At 39.2% G+C, this 19834-nt stretch overlaps 1 protein-coding gene across 4 annotated transcripts in view; it reads left to right on the top strand.

Moving 5' to 3' along the window:
* Window positions 1-1257: 1257 nt before the first annotated feature.
* The window catches only part of LOC136863197 (protein OPI10 homolog), a 116546-nt gene continuing 97969 nt past the window's right edge, over window positions 1258-19834 (top strand). The window contains exons 1-2 of one of the 4 annotated variants that reach the window (XM_067139560.2): window positions 1258-1323; window positions 1638-1732. In XM_067139560.2, coding sequence (XP_066995661.1) covers window positions 1685-1732 — 48 coding nt within the window. In that variant the 5' untranslated portion in view covers window positions 1258-1323; window positions 1638-1684. Of the gene's footprint in view, window positions 1453-1637; window positions 1733-19834 lie in introns of those variants that run through there. The other 3 variants (XM_067139561.2, XM_067139559.2, XM_068226341.1) reach the window with 3 other exon arrangements.

Here is a 19834-nt window from a genome sequence, read left to right as displayed (position 1 = left end):
TGGTGTCTAGTATTTTTAAATAAGGACAATGGACTCAGATGAAGAGGAATTGGCCTTTGTTATTGCCAATGTTGCAATTTAGAAAAGCAGTTTTATTAGGCACATTTCCTCCCCTCACACTGCTCATTGCTTCAAAAGCAAACCACTTTGAAGTATAAATTTCGTCCGCTCCCGACTACCGAATTTTCTGAACTTTCTGCAATTCTCGACTGTACTGGGAGCGGAGGGACGCTAGTTTTTTTCATTTACTCGCAGGAACAATTATAGATATTTTCGAGTTCCTGGAAACTGTCTGCTTTCTTCGCTTTATATCTGTATTCCTCTGATGAGACATCCCACAAATAAGACCTTTCTATTATATCATTAATTAAGTCCAGATTAATCTTCTTGCTCTACTCCATTCCTGACTATACATTTTAGTATAGTGCAGAGAGAACGACACACGTGCGTGTACTGTATTTGTAGCTTATAACAAAGAGAAGGATTGTTGCGGAGTGTTGTAATTATAATCCTACTTCATGAGGAGCACGTCGTTTGCGTCGTTTAGGTTATGTGTTGGCATGGAAACATCATGGAAGTTGCCGAAGCTGCGCCGACAACGCACGAACAAGGAATTGACTTGACATGTTTTCCACTTGGAGCGGAAAACACGCCAACATGTTAAAAGTGTTAACTCAACATTCTGAGTAAACATGCAAAGTCAATTGGAAGACACAATCACAATATACCTGTCAACTGTAACATGTTAAATTCAACATGTTGGTGTTAAATGTTAAACAGTGAGACCGGCCTTTAGAGCGGAAAACACGCCAACATGTTAAAAGTGTTAACCTCAACATTCTGAATTAACATGCAAAGTCAATTCGAAGACACAATCACAATATACATGTCAGCTGTAACATGTTAAATTTAACATGTTGGTGTTAAATGTTAAACAGTGGAGACCGGCCTTAAAGTTTACTCGTGATGCGTGCGTATCGTAAAGTGAATTAAGTGAAATATTAGACGGCTTGAGACTGGGAAACAGAACACTTAATCCCAACCCATCTCCTCAAGAAAGAAAGAAAGAAAGAAAGAAAGAAAGAAAGAAAGAAAGAAAGAAAGAAAGAAAAGTGTCTTATTTATGTCTTGCTTGTTTGTTAGAGAGATTGCACACTTATCTATTTCTAAAGCACATAGTTTTTAAATCCGTTCGCTGGCTGGCTCCCGAGCGCCGCGAGGGATCCAGCCGGCCGTGATCTAATGTACAGTCTTTTCTCCTATGCGCTCCTTGAAGCTTTTATCGACAACAATGAAAAAAAACTGTTTGTTTACATCATGCTGGTATGGGGAAAATTACTGTCGTGTTGTTCCTTCAGTCTAGATGTTAGAGTATGTGTGTGGTGTGGAGAATTTGAACGCTGAATTTGTTTTAAGTTGCCTGTCGTATACATTGTATGTGTAATTTGTAAGGTATGTGGGGAAATATTTCAAATTTTGTAAACGTTCTCTATATTGCATTATCAGTAATTAACTGCGATTGTTTTTTCAGTTATGCTCGATTGCACTGTCCTTATCTCTGGATATTTTGTTCGCTGTTGATTTATTTTTCCCAGTTGTGTTCTCTTTTTTTCATTTTCTTAATTTTTTTTTTATAGGGCAGGTTCGGGAAATTTTAAGTTGCAGTCGTAGGACTTTTGTCAGAATGCAGAATATTCCAGCAATGTTTGGAATAATCGTTTCCGGGAGGCCGGTGAGTGGCATTTCATATTTATGTTTCTGTAGAAATTTTCACTTAGGACCTATGCCTGTCTCAGTATACTTTGCTGAGTAGTGTTCCCTATATATGGGCATGGGGTGTAAATTATAAAAGGTAACTTATCCAAACACCCTTTCCGAAATGAACAAATGTCGTGAGATCGGAGGTGAGTTGAAATTTTGTAGCTCCTAATGAGTGAAATAAATGTATATCATAGCATGAAATAACATTTTGAAATTCAGGAATTGTAGAATCAGGAGCTCTGGCCTTCTTATTAATAGTTTGATTGTATTGTGTACTGGCCGTGAAATAGTAATTTTATGATGAATTAGTCAGTTTGTTTCCATATTTTAGAACTGGTTTTATTGCATGTTTTTAATGATTAAAGACCCATGGTAACTTACATTTATGTTATTTTTAAGCTTTAGAATCTGCATTTACCTTGATTGTATTTTATTTGTTTGTAAAGACTGCGTGTATATTAAATGAACTTCCTAATCCTACTACCATATTTCAGATGGTAAGAATGACTGACATTAGGAGTCGCATTGGTTTGGGAGTTGAAATATTTGTATCGTGACCCTGGTATCAGCCATCTTATGTGTGGGCGATGACCTAGCTGTGGAGCCCCTTTAAACAATAAGCATCATCATCTTAAGTGTGGTGTTTGCACCTTTTCTTTTTTCCTCATTTTGCAAGTAAGCTCGTTGTGTTCCATGAATACCTTATTGATATCATAACTACAGGATCTACAATTGTATGTGACATCCGAATCACAGGGTCATGACTTTTTATTTCTAAAATCACACGTTCCTACCGAGTGAATTGGCTATGCGGGTAGGGTCATGCAGCTGTGAGCTTGCGTTCGGGAGATAGTGGATTCGAATCCCACTGTCGGTAGCCCTGAATATGTTTTCTGTGTTTTCCCATTTTCACACCACGCAGTTGCTGGGGTTGTACTTTAAGGCCACTGCCTCTTCTTTCCCGATCCTTTCACATCCTCCTGTCACCGAAAATCTATTATGTGTTAGTGTGACGTTACAACAAGTATCCTTCTTCTTTGCACATGCCTTAGTTGGGATTCAAATTATGCCCCCCCCCTGTTGTGTGAAGCCTGTGTCAGCATCACGTGACTATCACACTCTTACAGCTTTCTCCTTGTACACTTCAAATAAATGATGGAATGGAATTCCTGGCCAAATCCTAATGCTGAATTCAGTGCAATACATGCACAATAGTATTTGAAATATAAACCATTTGATGGAAGTTATTTACTTCAATAAGTCATTACACTTATGAAAAATGTCTGCAGAGAGTAAGACTGGATGTCGTGTGTTTGTTTCTAGTATCTTGATAGAGGACAAAACATGTATTACTCGCACACTTTTTCACACTTTTTAGTGATAGATTTGTGTACGGGGGTGAGGATTAAGGAGGGAGCTCTCCTGGTTCCGGTAATACTGCCAACTGAATGGAAATGAAATCTGAATTGAATCGATAATATGATCGATCAATATGAATTTTCTAAACCTTTATTATCTTAAGCCAACAACTGTGTTACACGCACATTATATAACATTTCTCATGCAAATCTTGTTCCTAGCATGAACTCTATGGTTTGGCTGTGCTGTGTAAACAACAACATTACTAGTACATAAAGTGTACGCCAGATGTCTTACAGCGATGCATAAGCGATTCATAGTTTGTGTTTCAAACGTTCCCAATACGAATCTCAAAGATTGCAGAGGTCGACCGATTCAGCACTAGGGTGTCCATCTATCACTAAAAAGTGTGCGAGTAATGCTATCCCTTGCTTTTAACTGAGAGAAGTTGGTGGAGAATAAAATACCGTTATTATGTATTACTACTACTGGTTCTTCAATATGGAAAAATTAAGATGATTGTTGTTTAAAATCCAAACAAATTTTTAATAGCGATATGAAAAAGGGGAAGAAAAATAAATAAGGAATGGAAACAGTAGATATATTGAATAAAATGAGGTGAATAGTTAATTAAAACTGCTCACTGCATTATCTTCCTACTTTGAAGCATACTGGTGCACACTCAAGTGTTGTTGAGATCTGTATGAGTGCGAACATGTGATTGCTTCCAGACAGTCTCATCGCAGGGAGTGGGGAAGGAAGTACGTTGACAAGGTGAGAAAACATGATCAGACTTGGTCCCAAATAAGTGTGTCCATGTTTACTCTTGGTTCTCTTGCACTTGCCAAATGGAGAAAGCAGATGGAGTCCGGAATCAGCGTTCCCACAACACTCGGCTAGCAGACAGCACATGAACAAGAGCCACCGGAATCAGCAGGGAGTCTCCTCAATATAATTATCGTCGACAGATTATACAACACATTATACCTAAATTCAACCAAGGTATAGAGGAGTTTCCTCTGCCAATACAAATTAGACTATTCCATTTAGAACTCAAACAAACAGATACGAATCACGTATCAGAAGCATCTAATTAAGACAACATGTTATGATATGATGTACCAAGGACAAAAAACACTCTCCATCCAAAAGAAAAAGAAGAAGCAAATATAAACAGCAAACATATTTTCAGTGTTTAACAAGTTATTAAGGATTTTAAAATTGCTTTAATGCACTTTATTGTCTGTGTCATTTTTTGTATATTTTTTGTATGCATTTAGCTGAAGATGTATATGTAAAGAGAATATACTTGTATATTCTTCTACTACTACTACTACTACTACTACTACTACTACTACTACTACTACTACTACTACTACTACTACTACTATTTGCGCACTCCTTATCGATATATTTCCGTCCGGGGTGAGGAGTAAGGAGGGAGCTCTCGCGGTACCAGTAGTACTGCCAACTGAATGGATATGAAATCTGAATTGAATCGATAATATGATCGATCAATGTGAATTTTGCTAAACCTTTGTTATCTTAAACCAACAACTGTGTCACACACACATTATATAACTTTTTATAACATTTCTCGATGCAAATCTTATTCCTAGAGTGAATTCTATAGTTTGGCTTCGCTGTGTAAATAACAGTAGTACTAGTATGTAAAGTGTACGCCAGATGTCGCACAGCGATGCATAAGCGATTCATAGTTTGTGTTTCAAAGGTTGCCAGTACGAATCTCGAATATTGCCGAGGTCGACCAATTCAGCACTAGGGTGTGAATATATCCAGAAAAGGTGCGCAGATAATACTACCACTTTTCCCACAGATGTAGGGTCACGGGTGTGAACTATATCGCACATGTGAATTTGGCCCTATGATACAGCCGGATGAGTTTCCTGACATCAACCCTTTATGGAGGGATGTAATCACTGTTGCGTGTTTCTGTGGTGATTGGTAGTGTGGTGTGTTGTCTGAATATGAAGAAGAAAGTGTTGGGGCAAACACAAACATCCAGCCCTCAAGCCAGAATAATTATTCAGACAATAACCCCAACCCGGCTGGGAATCAAACCCAGGACCCTCTGAACTGAAAGCCCTAATGCTGACCATTTAGCCAAGGAGTCAGACTGTAAATAGAATATATATAACTTGTATAAATTAGAATTTTAAGAATGATGTGTGTGCAAATACAGTTGAATGTGTGTGTTTGGGAGTGGTTGTGAAAGAGTATGAGCTCAGAAGAGTGTGTGTACAGGGGTATGAGTGAGGGTATGAATAACTGGGTCTTTTTGCTCTTAATATGTGAAGCATAAATCAGGATAAGTATTATTCTAAGAGTGCATTGTTTGAAGTGTAAATATGTAAATTTAAAATTGTCTGTACATCTGTAAATATTCAGTAAGTAAGAGTTTATGTAAACCTGTGGGGATTGAGGTGCTTCCATGTATGTGGGGCTTGCCCTTTCTCCATCTACCACCCCTAGATTGTACATGTACAATTTAAGGAACATAAATAAATAGCCTAAAAAATAATAATAAAAAGAGACAAAACATGTCCTAAGGTAGATGTATATTTTAAGTGTTAGTTATATGTGAAAATAAGACAATAAACAAGTATTGAAAGGCAGAAACTACCTCTAAATCAAAGTTGAATTAGTCAATACGGACCATTGGAATAAAATTTATAAACTGAAATTGACGGGAACGTCGCGCTTGCGGCGTGCTGATGGCAGAACCAAACCCCATGGCACAACAGCCCCAAAGATCCTTGGCCTATCAAGCGACCACTGCTCAACCCGAAGGCCTGCAGATTACAAGGTGTCATGTGGTCAGCACCCATGAGTCCTCTCGGTCATTATTCTTGGCTCTCTAGACCAGGTCCGCTAACTCAACGTCAGATAGCTCCTCAATTGTTGTTATGTAGGCTGAGTGGACCTCGAAGCAGCTCTCAGAATCAGGTAAAAGTCCCTGACCTGGCTGGGAATCGAACCTGGAGCCTTCGGGTAAGCGGGCGCGCACTACCCCTAAACTGTGGGGCCAGCATGCTGATGTCAACCTGTTTGTTTTTAACTGGGAATTGATTATTATTGCCTTGTCAAACAAAATGTTTGGCTTTTCCAAAATTTTGATAAGAACAAACCGGGAACAGTAACTAAATTCTAAGGTAGTTTCTATTAGAATAAAAAGTGAAATTGAATATATTTACAAAAAGAAATCCATTCTCATTTATTAGACTGTACGATGCCCACTTAGCTGCTTCTCTGCTAATGGACCCATTGCAGTGGGATTCATTCCAGAACTGCACTATTCAAAAAATTTCCAACTACTTTCCGAGAAATAGAAGATTTTGAGTAAGAAACTCTAAACCTTAAAGCATCCAACGCAACAAATAACGAGGTTAATCGTGCCTTGAACACTACCCACAATTTTCACCATCCAATCAAAAAGGCACTAATTTACCCTTAACCCGGCAGGAAGTGTGCTTTCTGTTGAGACGCAAGGGCGTGTGATGGGTGAATATTACCCACAGGCAAAAATCCTCCTCAATCCTAAATTTTAATTATTGAAAACCGTGTGAATGATCATGAGTTTATGTACTGAATCAGTTGTAATAATTTCATAGTAATCATAGCATGTGCAAATTGTAATAACAAGAATGGGATTGAAATATTCATCTTCCCAGTAAGCTTTCACATATACTGGCATCACTCAGTTTTTATATTAGATCATACATATTAGGCACACATTGGGTATAGAAGGAAGATCAGAGGGTAAGTGCTGTAGGGGATGTTCAAAGTTCAGCTTGATCAGACTTCATTCCTGGTCCATTAATTCGTATTGCTCGTTCACTTGTTCCATTCAGTCTCCACACACAGGCTTCACATGTTACAAGCAAATTTGTTTTCCACACATTACACAACACCATTGTGCTTTTCCTGTCTTTATTTTATTTCCAAAGCCTCTGCATCTTCTTGCTTGACACTTTCCAAAGACTGCACTTTTTCTTTCCTCAGTTTTTCCTGAAAACCACTGAATATGACATCAGAGATTTTTGGAAGAGTCAGTATTTTACTTCTCGATGCCAAATGTTCCTTTGTGAGATATTAGGACAGCATTTTAAAGAAATTTTGATGATATATAGTTTGAGATTTGAGATTCTTTGCTTTATAGATGACTTGAGCATTGATAATAGCAATGTTCAGAATGCCAAAAAATATTGTTTGTGGCCATCGCAATGATGTTCGAGACATGGTGTAAGTGCCACATATTTCTTCAAGTGTTTTACAACCCCTCTAGTACAGTGTCATCATTTCTGGCTTCTTGGCACCCGACTCTTCATCAATGGCTGCATCATTATGCATAGTGGACGTTGGGAGAACCAATGACCACAACATATACTCTCGCAGTTACCACTCTTGCTTTACTTTCCGAATCGTGATTATTTTCTTCGACACTGTCAATTTCTGAGTCATCACCAAGCCTCGATTTCGCTGTCTTCCTTGGGAACATCTAAAAGGTTCGTAATTCCTTATGTTTCAGAGAGTGATATAGCTTCAATTCCTGAAATAATAATTACTGCACTCTTCATCCATAAAATAAAAGTAGTTACCAATATACAACAATGGTATTCTGAAACATATGAGCGCACATTAAGGGTAAAGTTTACCCAGCCGATGTTTCTCTCGCACTACGAGTGGAACTAACAAAGCGCTGGGCGAGTTGGCCGTGCGATTTGGGGCGCGCAGCTGTGAGCTCGCATCCGGAAGATAGTGGGTTCTAACCCCACTGTCGGCAGCCCTGAAGATGGTTGTCCGTGGTTTCCCATTTTCACGCCAGGCAAATGATGGGGCTGTACCTTAATTAAGGCCACGGCCGCTTCCTTCCCATTTCTAGGACTTTCCTGTCCCATCGTCGCCAGAAGACCTATCTGCGTCGGTGCAACGTAAAGCAACTAGCAAAAAAAAAAAAAAAACTACTAACAGAGCTGTGCAGCTGATTCATGCTGCTGCTGACATTTGGAAGAATTAACTAGAAGGATACTGAGAGGGGATGCTTGCTTGTTGTTTTAAGGGGCCTAACATCGAAGGTCATCGGCCCACTGAGAGGGGAGGCCTGAAGACCACCTTTGAAATAACTGAAATATGAATATCAAATTTGCTTGGGTAATTTTTACCCATACGTGCACATCCTTATGGTTAAGCATAACAGAATGTGATATCCTCAGCGAAGGTCTCAAATACCAGGTGGTCCACCAGCCCCTTGAGATCTAAGTTTATGCATTCCTTCACATTTACTACAATTCTGAAAGACATCGGTCCCTCTCCCTAAACCGGGGTAATATAACGAGATGTGTGTTTACAGGCTAGAAGACAGCAGGAATCGTGAGCGCCACTACTAATTCATTGTGGGTACATTGAATGAACCCGTAAAACGAGTACAGGTACTCAGAACGCATACTTTAAAACAGGAGGTGATGCACAGACTGGGAGCACGGTATTGTATAGGCTGGGAAGTGGGCACCATAGGTCAAGTGTCGCAGTAGCTCACATGGCAAGCGGGCAGGGAGATATGTGATAGTGGACAGTGCTCGACGTAGGAGGATCGAATCTAACATAAGAATTATTTTTAACAGCCAGTTGCCTGGGATGTGATAAGGTTGAATACCTGATAGCTTCGAAGGACTGATTTGTTTATTTGACCCTGTAAAAGAACGTATGTATCGTTGCATTGGGTATGGTGCTGCGTTGGACAAGGATAAGGAGATGATGGTCTGTGGCCAGTTAGCTACGTCGTACATGTTCCAAGCTTCGTAGAGCACAGGTAGGGCAAAGTATGCCCCATTGGAATGTTAACAACATGCGATGACAGGTAACTGTGTAGCTGCGCGAACTCTCCTCCTCCTAAGCAATTCATAACACAAAGTTTATTCACTGCCTCGAGATGTATTCCAGCGACGAATATGTGGATATGTTACTTATCTGTGGAAAAGCTAGACAGAATACATACCAGGTACAACATCTGTACCAAGAACGCTATCCGGATAGACGACAAACGACGGGCATGACATTTAGGAGTGTGGAAAGACGCCTGTGGGATACTGCATCCCTGGGAAGGACACGGCCTGTTCGAGATCATCCCATGACGTCTGCTGACAATGAAGAGGTAATGTTTTGACGCTATCCGGCGTAACCCTCATACTAGCACACGGGCCGTTACACAGGAGACGAACGTCAGCCGAGCGTCTGTTATGCGGATATTGCATACTCACCGGTTTCACCCGTACCATCTGCACTTACACCAGGAGCTCCATGGTCATGATTTCAATGCCCGGGTGGTGTTCTGTCAATGGATCCTACAGCGTGTGGACACTGATCCTGCTTTTCTGGCGACTCTCTTATTTACGGACGAAGCACGATTCAGCAACAGTGGAACTGTTAATCGCCATAATGTGCATTACTGGAGTGTGGATAATCCAAACATTGGGTGCGACAGACAGCTTTTGAGGTACAGTGGGATGTGAATGTATGGTCTGGAATCATGGCTGGTAACCTCATCGGTCCCCATTTCTTTGAGGGTCATCTGACCAGCCAACGCTATTTGCGGTTTCTCTGAGATGAACTACCACCGTTCTTGGAATGTGCCACTCCTTGACCACGGCAGGATGTGGTTTCTACATGATGGAGCTCAAAAGCACGCGGTGGTGGTCATCTGGAACCATCTCTGTGTGACGTATCCTGATAAATGGATAGGAAGGGGAGGACCTGTCCCCTGGCCCACCAGATCGCCTGATCTTACGCCCCTGGATTTTTTCTTTGGGTCCATGTAAAACAACTGGTGTATGCACTGGAGCCGGCCAGTCCTTGTCACCTTAGACAGCTGATCACTGAGGCATGTCAATCCGTTTCGCCACAGGTGTTGCAGCGAGCCAGGCGGTCCTTACAACATAGCGCGCAGTTGTGTATCGTCCACAGAGGTCATCAGTTCGAGCAGGTGCTGCATTAAACAACGTGGATAACTGAAATCCTCATATAATTTACAAAGTTTATTCCACCTACTCAGTACTGTACAATTATTGCAATGTCTATAAATACATTACAATATGTTATCAAGGTACTATACTGCCAATAATAAGAGTTGGCGTATGACATTTCTTAGAGGGAGGTCAGTTTACTGCCTGCCGAGGCGGGATAAAGGGAGTGGCTGTGTGGTTGCCATGGAAACGAGGGTGGGGCGACTGCGGTTGCCATGGAGATAAAACTTCAGGGCAGCTCGTCTTGCTGGGAGTTGCAAGTGATAAAAATCATTGTTATCCGTATTGAAGATACTGAATGTAGGATGCTAAATGGTTTATTTTGTCACCTATTCAATACATATAAAGTATTTTACATTTAGGAATTTATTCTAATTCCGCTTGAGACATGTTTCGCCCTTCATTGAGGGCATCATCAGTCAAATTACCTTCTCAAGGCAAAAATCAGGTACCTGATTAGCATTTAACATGCACAAATTAATACACATTACAGGGAGGAAATTAAGTATGAGAAACACTTGTACAATGGTGATGGTTAAACAATATAAGTTTAAGAATAAGATCGGCACCAATGCTTAAAATTACTGGGTAATTATAGCAGAGTTCTGTAGTGGTGCTCTGAAGAATAATTGATGCACTCTTGGGAAATTATAAAGTTTATAAAATTATTTACAGTATAACAGTCAGGGGGGAAAGGGTATAGTGCTCGGCGTCAATGTTTGTAACAAAAATTATTGTCAATGGTCGGAAACTATACACTAAATTTACATTATCCAATTGAACAGTTGAGAATATACAGTTTATATTCATATTTACAAGAGAGCAGCTTGGTGAGCAAGGATATAAAAAAATTCTAGTACCAAGTGTGTCCCGTTGTTTTAATAATTGGAAGATGATTGTAGCATTGACCTATCAAAATTATGCAGAGTGGTTTAATCTTAGTTTATAATCACAGGGGGCAGGGAAAATATTCCATAGCCAAATGAGGTTGTATAGTCGTCTGTTTGAAGCACTGGGTTCGTTACGGTGAAATGGTCAGCTTGGACGGAGACTCAATGGGCGTCATTGAGTAACGGTGTATTTGAATGGCAACAATGATGGCAGTTATTTGTGGGTAATTGTATTATTGGAAATATGTTGCGGGTTGAATCCTTCGGTTTTCCTTAATTAACTTATTGTAGCTTGGAATGATGTGTGAAAAAATCGGTGTGAGATGCCAGCGAGACTTAAATTGATATTATTTCGTGAACGAAAGTAAGAAGGACCTCGGGACGAAGTTACTGTTTTTTGTTGCTGGTCTAGTGAAATAGATTGGAGTTGCTTATGTTATGAACTGCAGTGGAGAGATTAGAACGTATACGGTAACTACGGAGTCGGAGCGATGTAGCTGGGATGAGGCGTCTCTTCATTTTGTCTGCGAAGAGGAGCCGTAGTGGCACGCCATTTTCGTGCCGATGTGCGCTGGAATTCTAGCGTGTTGGTGGAAGTTGTGTTGTATGAAGTGGAAGTTATGTGTAATCGAGATGTTAATAGTATTAGTTGGTGTGTGAGAAAAGATCATGGTAAGTAATGAAGGGTAAATGTTATGTTACATACCTGATGTGTCGCTGGGAGGCTATTGTTGATGGATGCTGAAGGAGGCTCAGTCGGTAATGCGCACAGGTGGTTGGCAATGGCGGCGGGAGGGGGTGGGGAGCTTTGGGAGGGAGGAGCATGGGCGGAGTTCATGCGCAGAGGTGAGCTGTCGGAATGGAGGAAGGTAGAGTGGAGGGGTGAGCTTGTTATGTGTTGGGAGTGCTGGTTGATAAAGTGTTGGTTTGTAAAGGGGGGGGGGATGTATGGACTCGAAAATTACGTTGATAGTATTGATGTCTTTTCTATTAATGCGGTTGAATGTTATTCGCATGTGTTGGGTGTTGTAGTGTTTTTGTTGGTCGAGTGGCTTTTATTTCTCGTATTGTATCGATGGGGTCGTAGTGGAGGGGGAAGTGTTTGGGTGGGAGGAGGTATGGGCTTGCTGTCATTGCGTGTGGGGGGGGAGGGGGGTAACTATTGACGTGCTGGGTGAGTTAGTTAATGTGGTATTAAAGATTTTAGACAAGTTGTTGCCTTGAATTTTTTTGTAGCAAGGTGGGAATTTGTTCATAAAGGTTTTTTTTTAAATATCTATTATCTCGTTGAGGTTTTTGTCTTTATTGAAGTGTTGGTCTAGAAAGATGTATAGGTTCTCAAATTCAGTCATTAGTTTACCTTTCTCAACTCTTTTTAGGATTTTTAGGTCTTGTTCTATTGTGTGGCCAGTGTCCCTCATGTGGGTGCTCATTGCGGAAAATTTATTATGTTTTTGGGCATTGTAGTGTTCTAAATAACGGGTTTGAAAGCTTTGGCCAGTTTGTCCGATGTACGAGACATTGCATTGTGAACAGGTGAGTCTGTAAATACCTGAGCTCGCGTAGTGATTTTTTCTTGGGTTGACAGAGTTCTGGTTGCAAAATATGTTCCGGTTCGTGTTCTGCGTTTTGAAAGCAATGTTGACTTTGTGCTTTTTTAGGGGGTTGGCTATCTGGTGGATGACTGGATTAGTGTATGTGAAAGTTGCGTACTTGGTTTTATTGGGGAAAGTTGTGTTGTTAATTTTAGTTTTACTTTGTTGATGATCTTGTTGATCATGTTGGTGTTGAAGCCATTGAACTTGGCAATTTCTTTTATGTAATCAAGTTCTTTTTCTAGATTGGTGGGTGAAAGGGGAATTTTTAAAGCTCTATATATTAAACTGTAGTACGAGGCTTGTTTATGAGAGTTGGGGTGTAAAGAATTATTGTTTATTGTTAGCGGAGTGAAGGAGGGTTTTCTGTGTATCCGAAATTCAAATGCATTGTCTATTCGTGTGATGTTGATGTCTAAAAAATTGATAGAGCCGTTGTTCTCATCCTCCTTTGTGAACTTTATATTGTTGTCTAAAGTGTTTAGGAATGTGAGGATGTTGTCGCTGCTATTGCACTGTTTATCGATGATGACAAATGTGTCGTCGACATAGCGGAGCCAAAGATGAATACCATTGATGGAATTTATTATTTTATTGTGTTCTAAGTTGTCCATATAGATGTTCGCTAGAATTCCAGAAATAGGGTCTCCCATAGCTAAGCCCTTTTGGTTATATCTTGTTGTTGAACGTGAAGTAATTATTGTTCGATACAAAGGTTAATACTTTAATAAACTCTTCAATTTCTATTTTGCTTAGTCCACTGTGTTTGGAGAGGTTGTTTCTTATGATGCTGATGGTTTCGAGAACTGGTATGTTCGGATACATGTTAGTGATGTCAAAGGAGCATAGAATGTGGTTTGGTAGCAGTGTAAATTTATTTAAGATTTAACATAGGTCAATTGAGTTCTTAATGGGGTTTTTGTTGTTGAATTTGTAATGTTTTTTGAGAAAGTAGTGTAGAAATCTTGAAGTTTTGTATGTTGGACTGCCTCTGCTGTTGATAATTGGTCGGATGGGGATGTCTTTTTTGTGGGTTTTGGGTAAGGACTTGGCTGTGGGTAAAGTTGGATTCATGTTGACTAGTTTAAAGGTTTCTTGGTCATTTAGGAGGAAAGTTGAGTTTTTGAGAAAGGTTTTCAATTTGCGTTGTAATTTTGGTATAGGATCCTTGTTGACGATGGTGTAGGTTGTGTCGGGAAAGAATTCTTTGGTTTTTTTTGATGTAGTCCTGTTTGTTCATGAGTACAGTTGTGTTACCTTTGTCGGCTTTCATTACTATAATGTTATTGGTGTTTATTTTGGTCTTTAAAGCTTGGATTTGTTTTGAAAGGGTAGTGTTTTTGCTGGTTTTTAACTCATTAGCTAGGGATGGTAGTTTCTTTTTTATTTCGTGTCTGACGTCATTTTGCTTTTCTGTGGTGATCTGTTTACTAATGTTGTGGATTCTACTTCTGCAATAGTGGGGTTAGGTCATCGATCGTATTGGGGTTAGGCCAGTTGTGTTTTAAGCCTCTGTTTATGAGGTTCATTTCGTTGTCCGAGAAGGTGGTGTCAGACAAATTAATGGTGGCAGGGGTGTTGTTTGAAATAATGGATGTAGTGTTGCTGTTCTTATTGTGGTTTGATGTGCTCGGTTTAGTTCCCTTCAGATGGGCTAGTTTGAGGTTTAATGTTTCTTGTTTCTTTTCCAGTACATTAGTTAATTTATTGTCAGTATGTCGTAGGAAGGATTGCCATTCAAGTGGGGATAGGTGTTGTGCAAGAGTTAAATGTGTTCGATACAGTTGTAAATTCAAGAATGAACATGTCTCAAGCGGAATTAAAATAAATTCCTAAATGTAAAATATTTTATATGTATTGAATAGGTGACAAAATAAACCATTTAGCATCCTACATTGCTGGGAGTTGCCAAACCTGTCACTGTCACTGATAAGAACCTGATTGTTTGCATAAGAGTGATCGCAAATAGGACGACACCGCCTGGCCAGGTAGTCTACAACAGATCACAGCGGTCAGAATGAAGGAGGGAGCAAGTGAGCCGGAAGCGAGGGGTAAGAGCATGTAGAAAGGAATGCTGGAATGTGGCAACATTGTGAAATGGCACGTGCAGTGCTCCTCCCTCCAACCTTACCAGTCAGACGCCAACTTTAGTTAAGTCTAGTATAGTTTCGACCCTATGTGGGTCATCATCAGCCTAACTAAGATACGCTTATGGATTTGCCGAAGTCCTAAGACAAAATTACATTGTGGAAATAAAGTTTAAAAGAATGAACTGTGTATGTGATGCGATAATGTAAGTATAAAATGGTGGAGTGATGAAATGTTAGATAAAATAATGTACTGATCAATGACAAATAAAATTTTCAGGATATAGGTCAATTACAATTAAACAGTAAGAATAGTATTACTCCATGAACAAGTAATTTTAGCCAAAGGACCCAAGCATAACTGGCCCAATTCGAATAAAATTAGTTTAACCATCACAATGATTACAGAATCAGAGCTAGCTATCTCAAAAATGCCATTAGATACACAAGATGAATTAAGGATTGAGGTAAAAAAAGAAGCTCAATAACATCCTTTCTCATAATAACTCACCCAACCTTTCTGACAACATTAGTAAGAAGAAAGTAATGGCAGAGCAAAAACTTCTACATGCCCTAAATAAGAAAATAAAAGACGACAACCTAATTGTGACTAAAGCCGACAAAGGCAACGCAACAGTAATTATCGATAAAAATGAATACATCACTAAAACATTCGATTTCTTCACAGATAGTTCTTTTTCCGTAATTAAAATAGATCCTACGCAGGAAGTCCAAAGACTCCTCAAACAAGCCTTAAAAAACACCTCCTTTCTGCTTACCGAACAAGAGAAAAGTCAACTTATAAGTATGAATCCGGGTCTTCCTACTGCCAGAGCTCTCCCGAAGATACATAAGGCCAGTGTTCCCATTCGAACAGTCATTAATTATAGACAGAGTCCATTGTACAAAACATCGCAATTTATCCAAGGGTTCTTAACGAATAACTAACAGTTTTCATCTAAGAAGTCCATTAAAAACACATATGAACTAAATAAGTTCAGCATGCAACCCGATTATTCTCTCCATTCTTTTGATATTATAAACATGTAGTACCCCAGCATCCAAATTTCCAAGTTAATTCCCGTCATTGAAAATAACCTGAACAAAAATAGTCATTTGAGTAAATTAGAGATTCAAGACTTTAGTACGTTACTTAAATTGGTTGTAAACAACAACTTTTTCACGTTCAGTGGCATCATCTACCAACAGAATGGTCTGGCAATGGGTTCACCGGCCTCAGGTATTCTTGCGGAAATTTAACTTGATTTCCTTGAGCACAATAAAATTAACAACAAATTCGATAATATCCTCTTCTTGGCCAGGTATGTTGATGATTTTCTAGCAATTATAAATGAAAAATCAACTGACGCTCCCACCACCCTTCAAGGGCTAAATAGCATCTACTCCCATATCAAATTTACTCTGGAATCAGAAACATAACAAAAGATCAACTTTCTAGATGTAACCATCATAAGACATCCAGATTCTTTAATCTATAAAATTTATAGAAAACCCACTTAATCCGCAGTTACTATTCGTCAAGATTCAACTCGCACCCAACCTCACAAAAGAGCACCGAACATTAAACATGCCCATGACCAAGAAAGGTCTTTCCATTGAATTGAATACTATTCGCGATATAGCAAAATTCAATGGTTTTGGTAGCCACTTTGTAGAAAGTATTATCAATAAACATAAATTTTGTCCCAAAACAACACTTAAGAAAGAAATACCTAAATACGAATCCTTTTCCACTTTCACTTTTAATAACGAAATTCATAAGATCACTAATATTTTCAAGAAAAAAGGCGTAAAAATAGCATTCAAAACCAATAACAATAGTTCACACATTCTACATAACACGTCACACATCAACAAGGTCGACAGGTACGCAAAATCAGGTGTTTACAGGCTCAAATGTAACTCCTGCACTAATATTTCTTGTGTAGGGCAAACTGGAAGAAGTTTTAATATAAGATATTTGGAACACATCAATGCAGTCAAATATAATAAATTTTCAGCTATCGGCCAACATAAGGTCGATTACAATCATAAATTAACGAATATTGAACTAGACATGGGCATTCTTGAAATAGCTAGCAAGGGCCCTGTGCTTAATATAACTGAGAATTTTTATATACATCTGGATCAGTACTTTAATGCCAACTATAACCTTAACGAAATAACAGAAAAGTCTTAATATTTTATTTGATTTATTTATTACCTATTTCAAAAGAACAATTAGCGGATCAAAAATCTTTCTTTAAATTAATTAAAGGTCCTCCGCCGATACAGTCTCCATCATTTCCCCACCCGGCGGCCCCGCCTTAAGACACTTCCCCGCCCCTCCCTTCGCACGTCACCTGCTCCACTGTATTGCTCCTCCCTTCACCAACTTTCTTCCTCTCCTATTCCATGCCATTCTCATTCCCTTAGTTGTACTCTGCCTGTCAGGTCATTCACATTGCGCGCAAGGTGAGTACTCATTGTTTTCTTTCTTTGTTTTTCACCATTCCCTTCCTTAAACTATCTCACGTTAATTCCAACTTTTTCATCATCAGTTTCTATTGATTCCAACTTGGATTGGGAATTTTCCTCACACCACAGCAAGAATCCATTATACTATAAGAATGTTGTATGGTTTTATCTACATTTAATTTCCGTATCAGAAATATTGGACCTCAAGCAAGACAGACACCCTCTGTGCCAATGTTCAACTTTCAGTTCTCTACCTGAAGATGCACTTGAAATTTAAAACTCAATAGAAGTATCTGGACTTTGCATTCAACCGGCATATTACACTTTTAAAGTGCAATTTTAGAGTATTCACTAACAAGGGCATATTTTAATCATCATTGCAAAAATTGTGTGAAACTATTCTTACTGCTTAATTGTAATTGACGTATATCCTGAAAATTTTGTATGTACATTATCGCATCACATACACAGTTCATTCTCTTAGAACTTTATTTCCAAAATGTAATTTTGTCTTAGGACTTCGGCAAATCCATAAGTGTATCTTAGTTAGTCTGATGATGACCCACATAGGGTCGAAACTAGTACCTTGATAACATATTGTAATGTATTTATAGACCTTGCAATTATTGTACAGTATTGAGTAGGTGGAATAAACTTTGTAAATTATACGTAAACTTAATTCAATACGGAACCAATAATGAAATTTATAACCTTGAATAACTGAAATCCTGTCGCATGTTTCCTAGCCTCTTATCAACCCAGCTCCATACCAGCGTCCTTTGTCAGGGCCAAATAAACAAATCAGTCTATGAAAAATACCGGTATTAAGTATACAACCTTGCCACATCCCAGGCAACTGGCTTAAAAAAAGTACTGTACTTGCATGGGACTTGAACCTTCTAACCCTCGAGCGCTGTCAACTGTCACATATCCTACCGCGCGATAGCCATGTGAGCTACTGCGACACTTGACCAACGGCGCCCACTTCCCAGCCTATACTGGCCACAGACCATCATCTCCACTTCCTTGTCCAACCCAGTACCATACCCAATGCAACGATACATATGGTCTTTTACAAGGTCAAATAAACAAATCAGTCCTTAGAAACTATCAAGTATGCAAACTTACCACATCCCAGGTAACTACCTGTTAAAAAAAATTATCATATGGGATGTGAACCTCCTACCTCAAGCACTGTCCATTATCACATATCTAACCGCCTGCTTGCCAGGTGAGCTACTGCGATAGTTGACCTATGGTGCCCACTTCCCAGCCTATACAGTACCGTGCTTGCGGTCTGTGCATCCACCTCCTATTTTAAGGTATGTATTCTGCGTATCTGTACTCGTTTAACGTGTTCATTCGAGGTACCCATAATGAATTGATAGTGGTGCTCAAGATTCCTGCTATCTTCTAGCCCGTAAACACACATCTCGTTAAATTACTCCGGTGTAGGGAGAGGGACCGATGTCTTTCAGAATTGTAGTAAATGTGAAGGAATGCATAAAACTGGATCGCAAGGTGCTGGTGGGCCACCCGGTATAAATGGCCTAACCCTATTAACCCATTTCTTCCCAACATTGCATAAACACAACCCATGCTTTAACCCCTATAAAATCCAATTAAATGAATTTAGATGTTAAATTCTTCATATTTATCTTCAGGGCTAACCTTTATCTCTCTGTTTGTGTGTTTATATTTTACTGTTTACATTTTACTAGCTTATTAATCACAACAAGTAATTTTTACTCGTATTTCAAAAATTCATATTATTTTTTATGTTTTAGGCATAATATTATTTTAAGCTTTTTAAAAACTGATAACCTTAGATTTCATAAGGCACAATTTTGTGTACATGTACTGCTCTGCCGATAACATTTTACCTGATATTGGTAGGTGTTGCGTGTACGCAACGTGGGAAGTTACCCAACAGAAGTGTATAGTAATTTCCAACAATGGCATGAAGTCCGATGTCTTTGTTAATGCTCTCTGCTGTCAGTTCAGACTGTGCAGAGTGATACGTTGGGTAATTTGCATTGAAATAGCTGCTGCTAAGAGAAATCATGGCCTTTAATTAAAGTATGAAGGCTTTCACGGCCGGTGTCAATATAATAAAAATCTTCCGGGCTATTACGCCGTGGTCCATTCCTCTCGCTTCTCCCAGACGTTTCGACTACTGCTGCGGTAGTCATCTTCAGTGGCGTCATGTAGACACGCTCTTCTGTATCCCGCGAGAAGAGTGGACCACAGCATAATAGCCCGGAAGATTTTTATTATAATCATGGCTTGTTTTTTCAGTCTGGATGTAGCCCTAAACATGAAAATTCAGAGTGAATATTTGGTACTTTTGATTTATTGAGGAGTCTAAGATCCACGTATGTAGTTCACATAATATATTTTTTGAATGTTCTGTTTTTCATTGATAGAATATTCAGTAACTTATTTCATATAATGCCCTTTTTTTTTTTTATGGCCCACATTCAGTCAATACCATTAGAAAATAATGGCCACCACCATTTCTTGCCTCTAGTCCAGTGTTTCCATTTTGGAATGCGTTTCCACTGAATGAAACTATGAACAGCTGAAGGATTCATATCCTTATACTCCCGACTGTCACTCACTGC

This window comes from Anabrus simplex, chromosome 2 (assembly GCF_040414725.1).
Source record: "Anabrus simplex isolate iqAnaSimp1 chromosome 2, ASM4041472v1, whole genome shotgun sequence".
NCBI lineage: Eukaryota > Metazoa > Arthropoda > Insecta > Orthoptera > Tettigoniidae > Anabrus > Anabrus simplex.
This window is presented reverse-complemented; position numbering and strand designations above follow the sequence as displayed.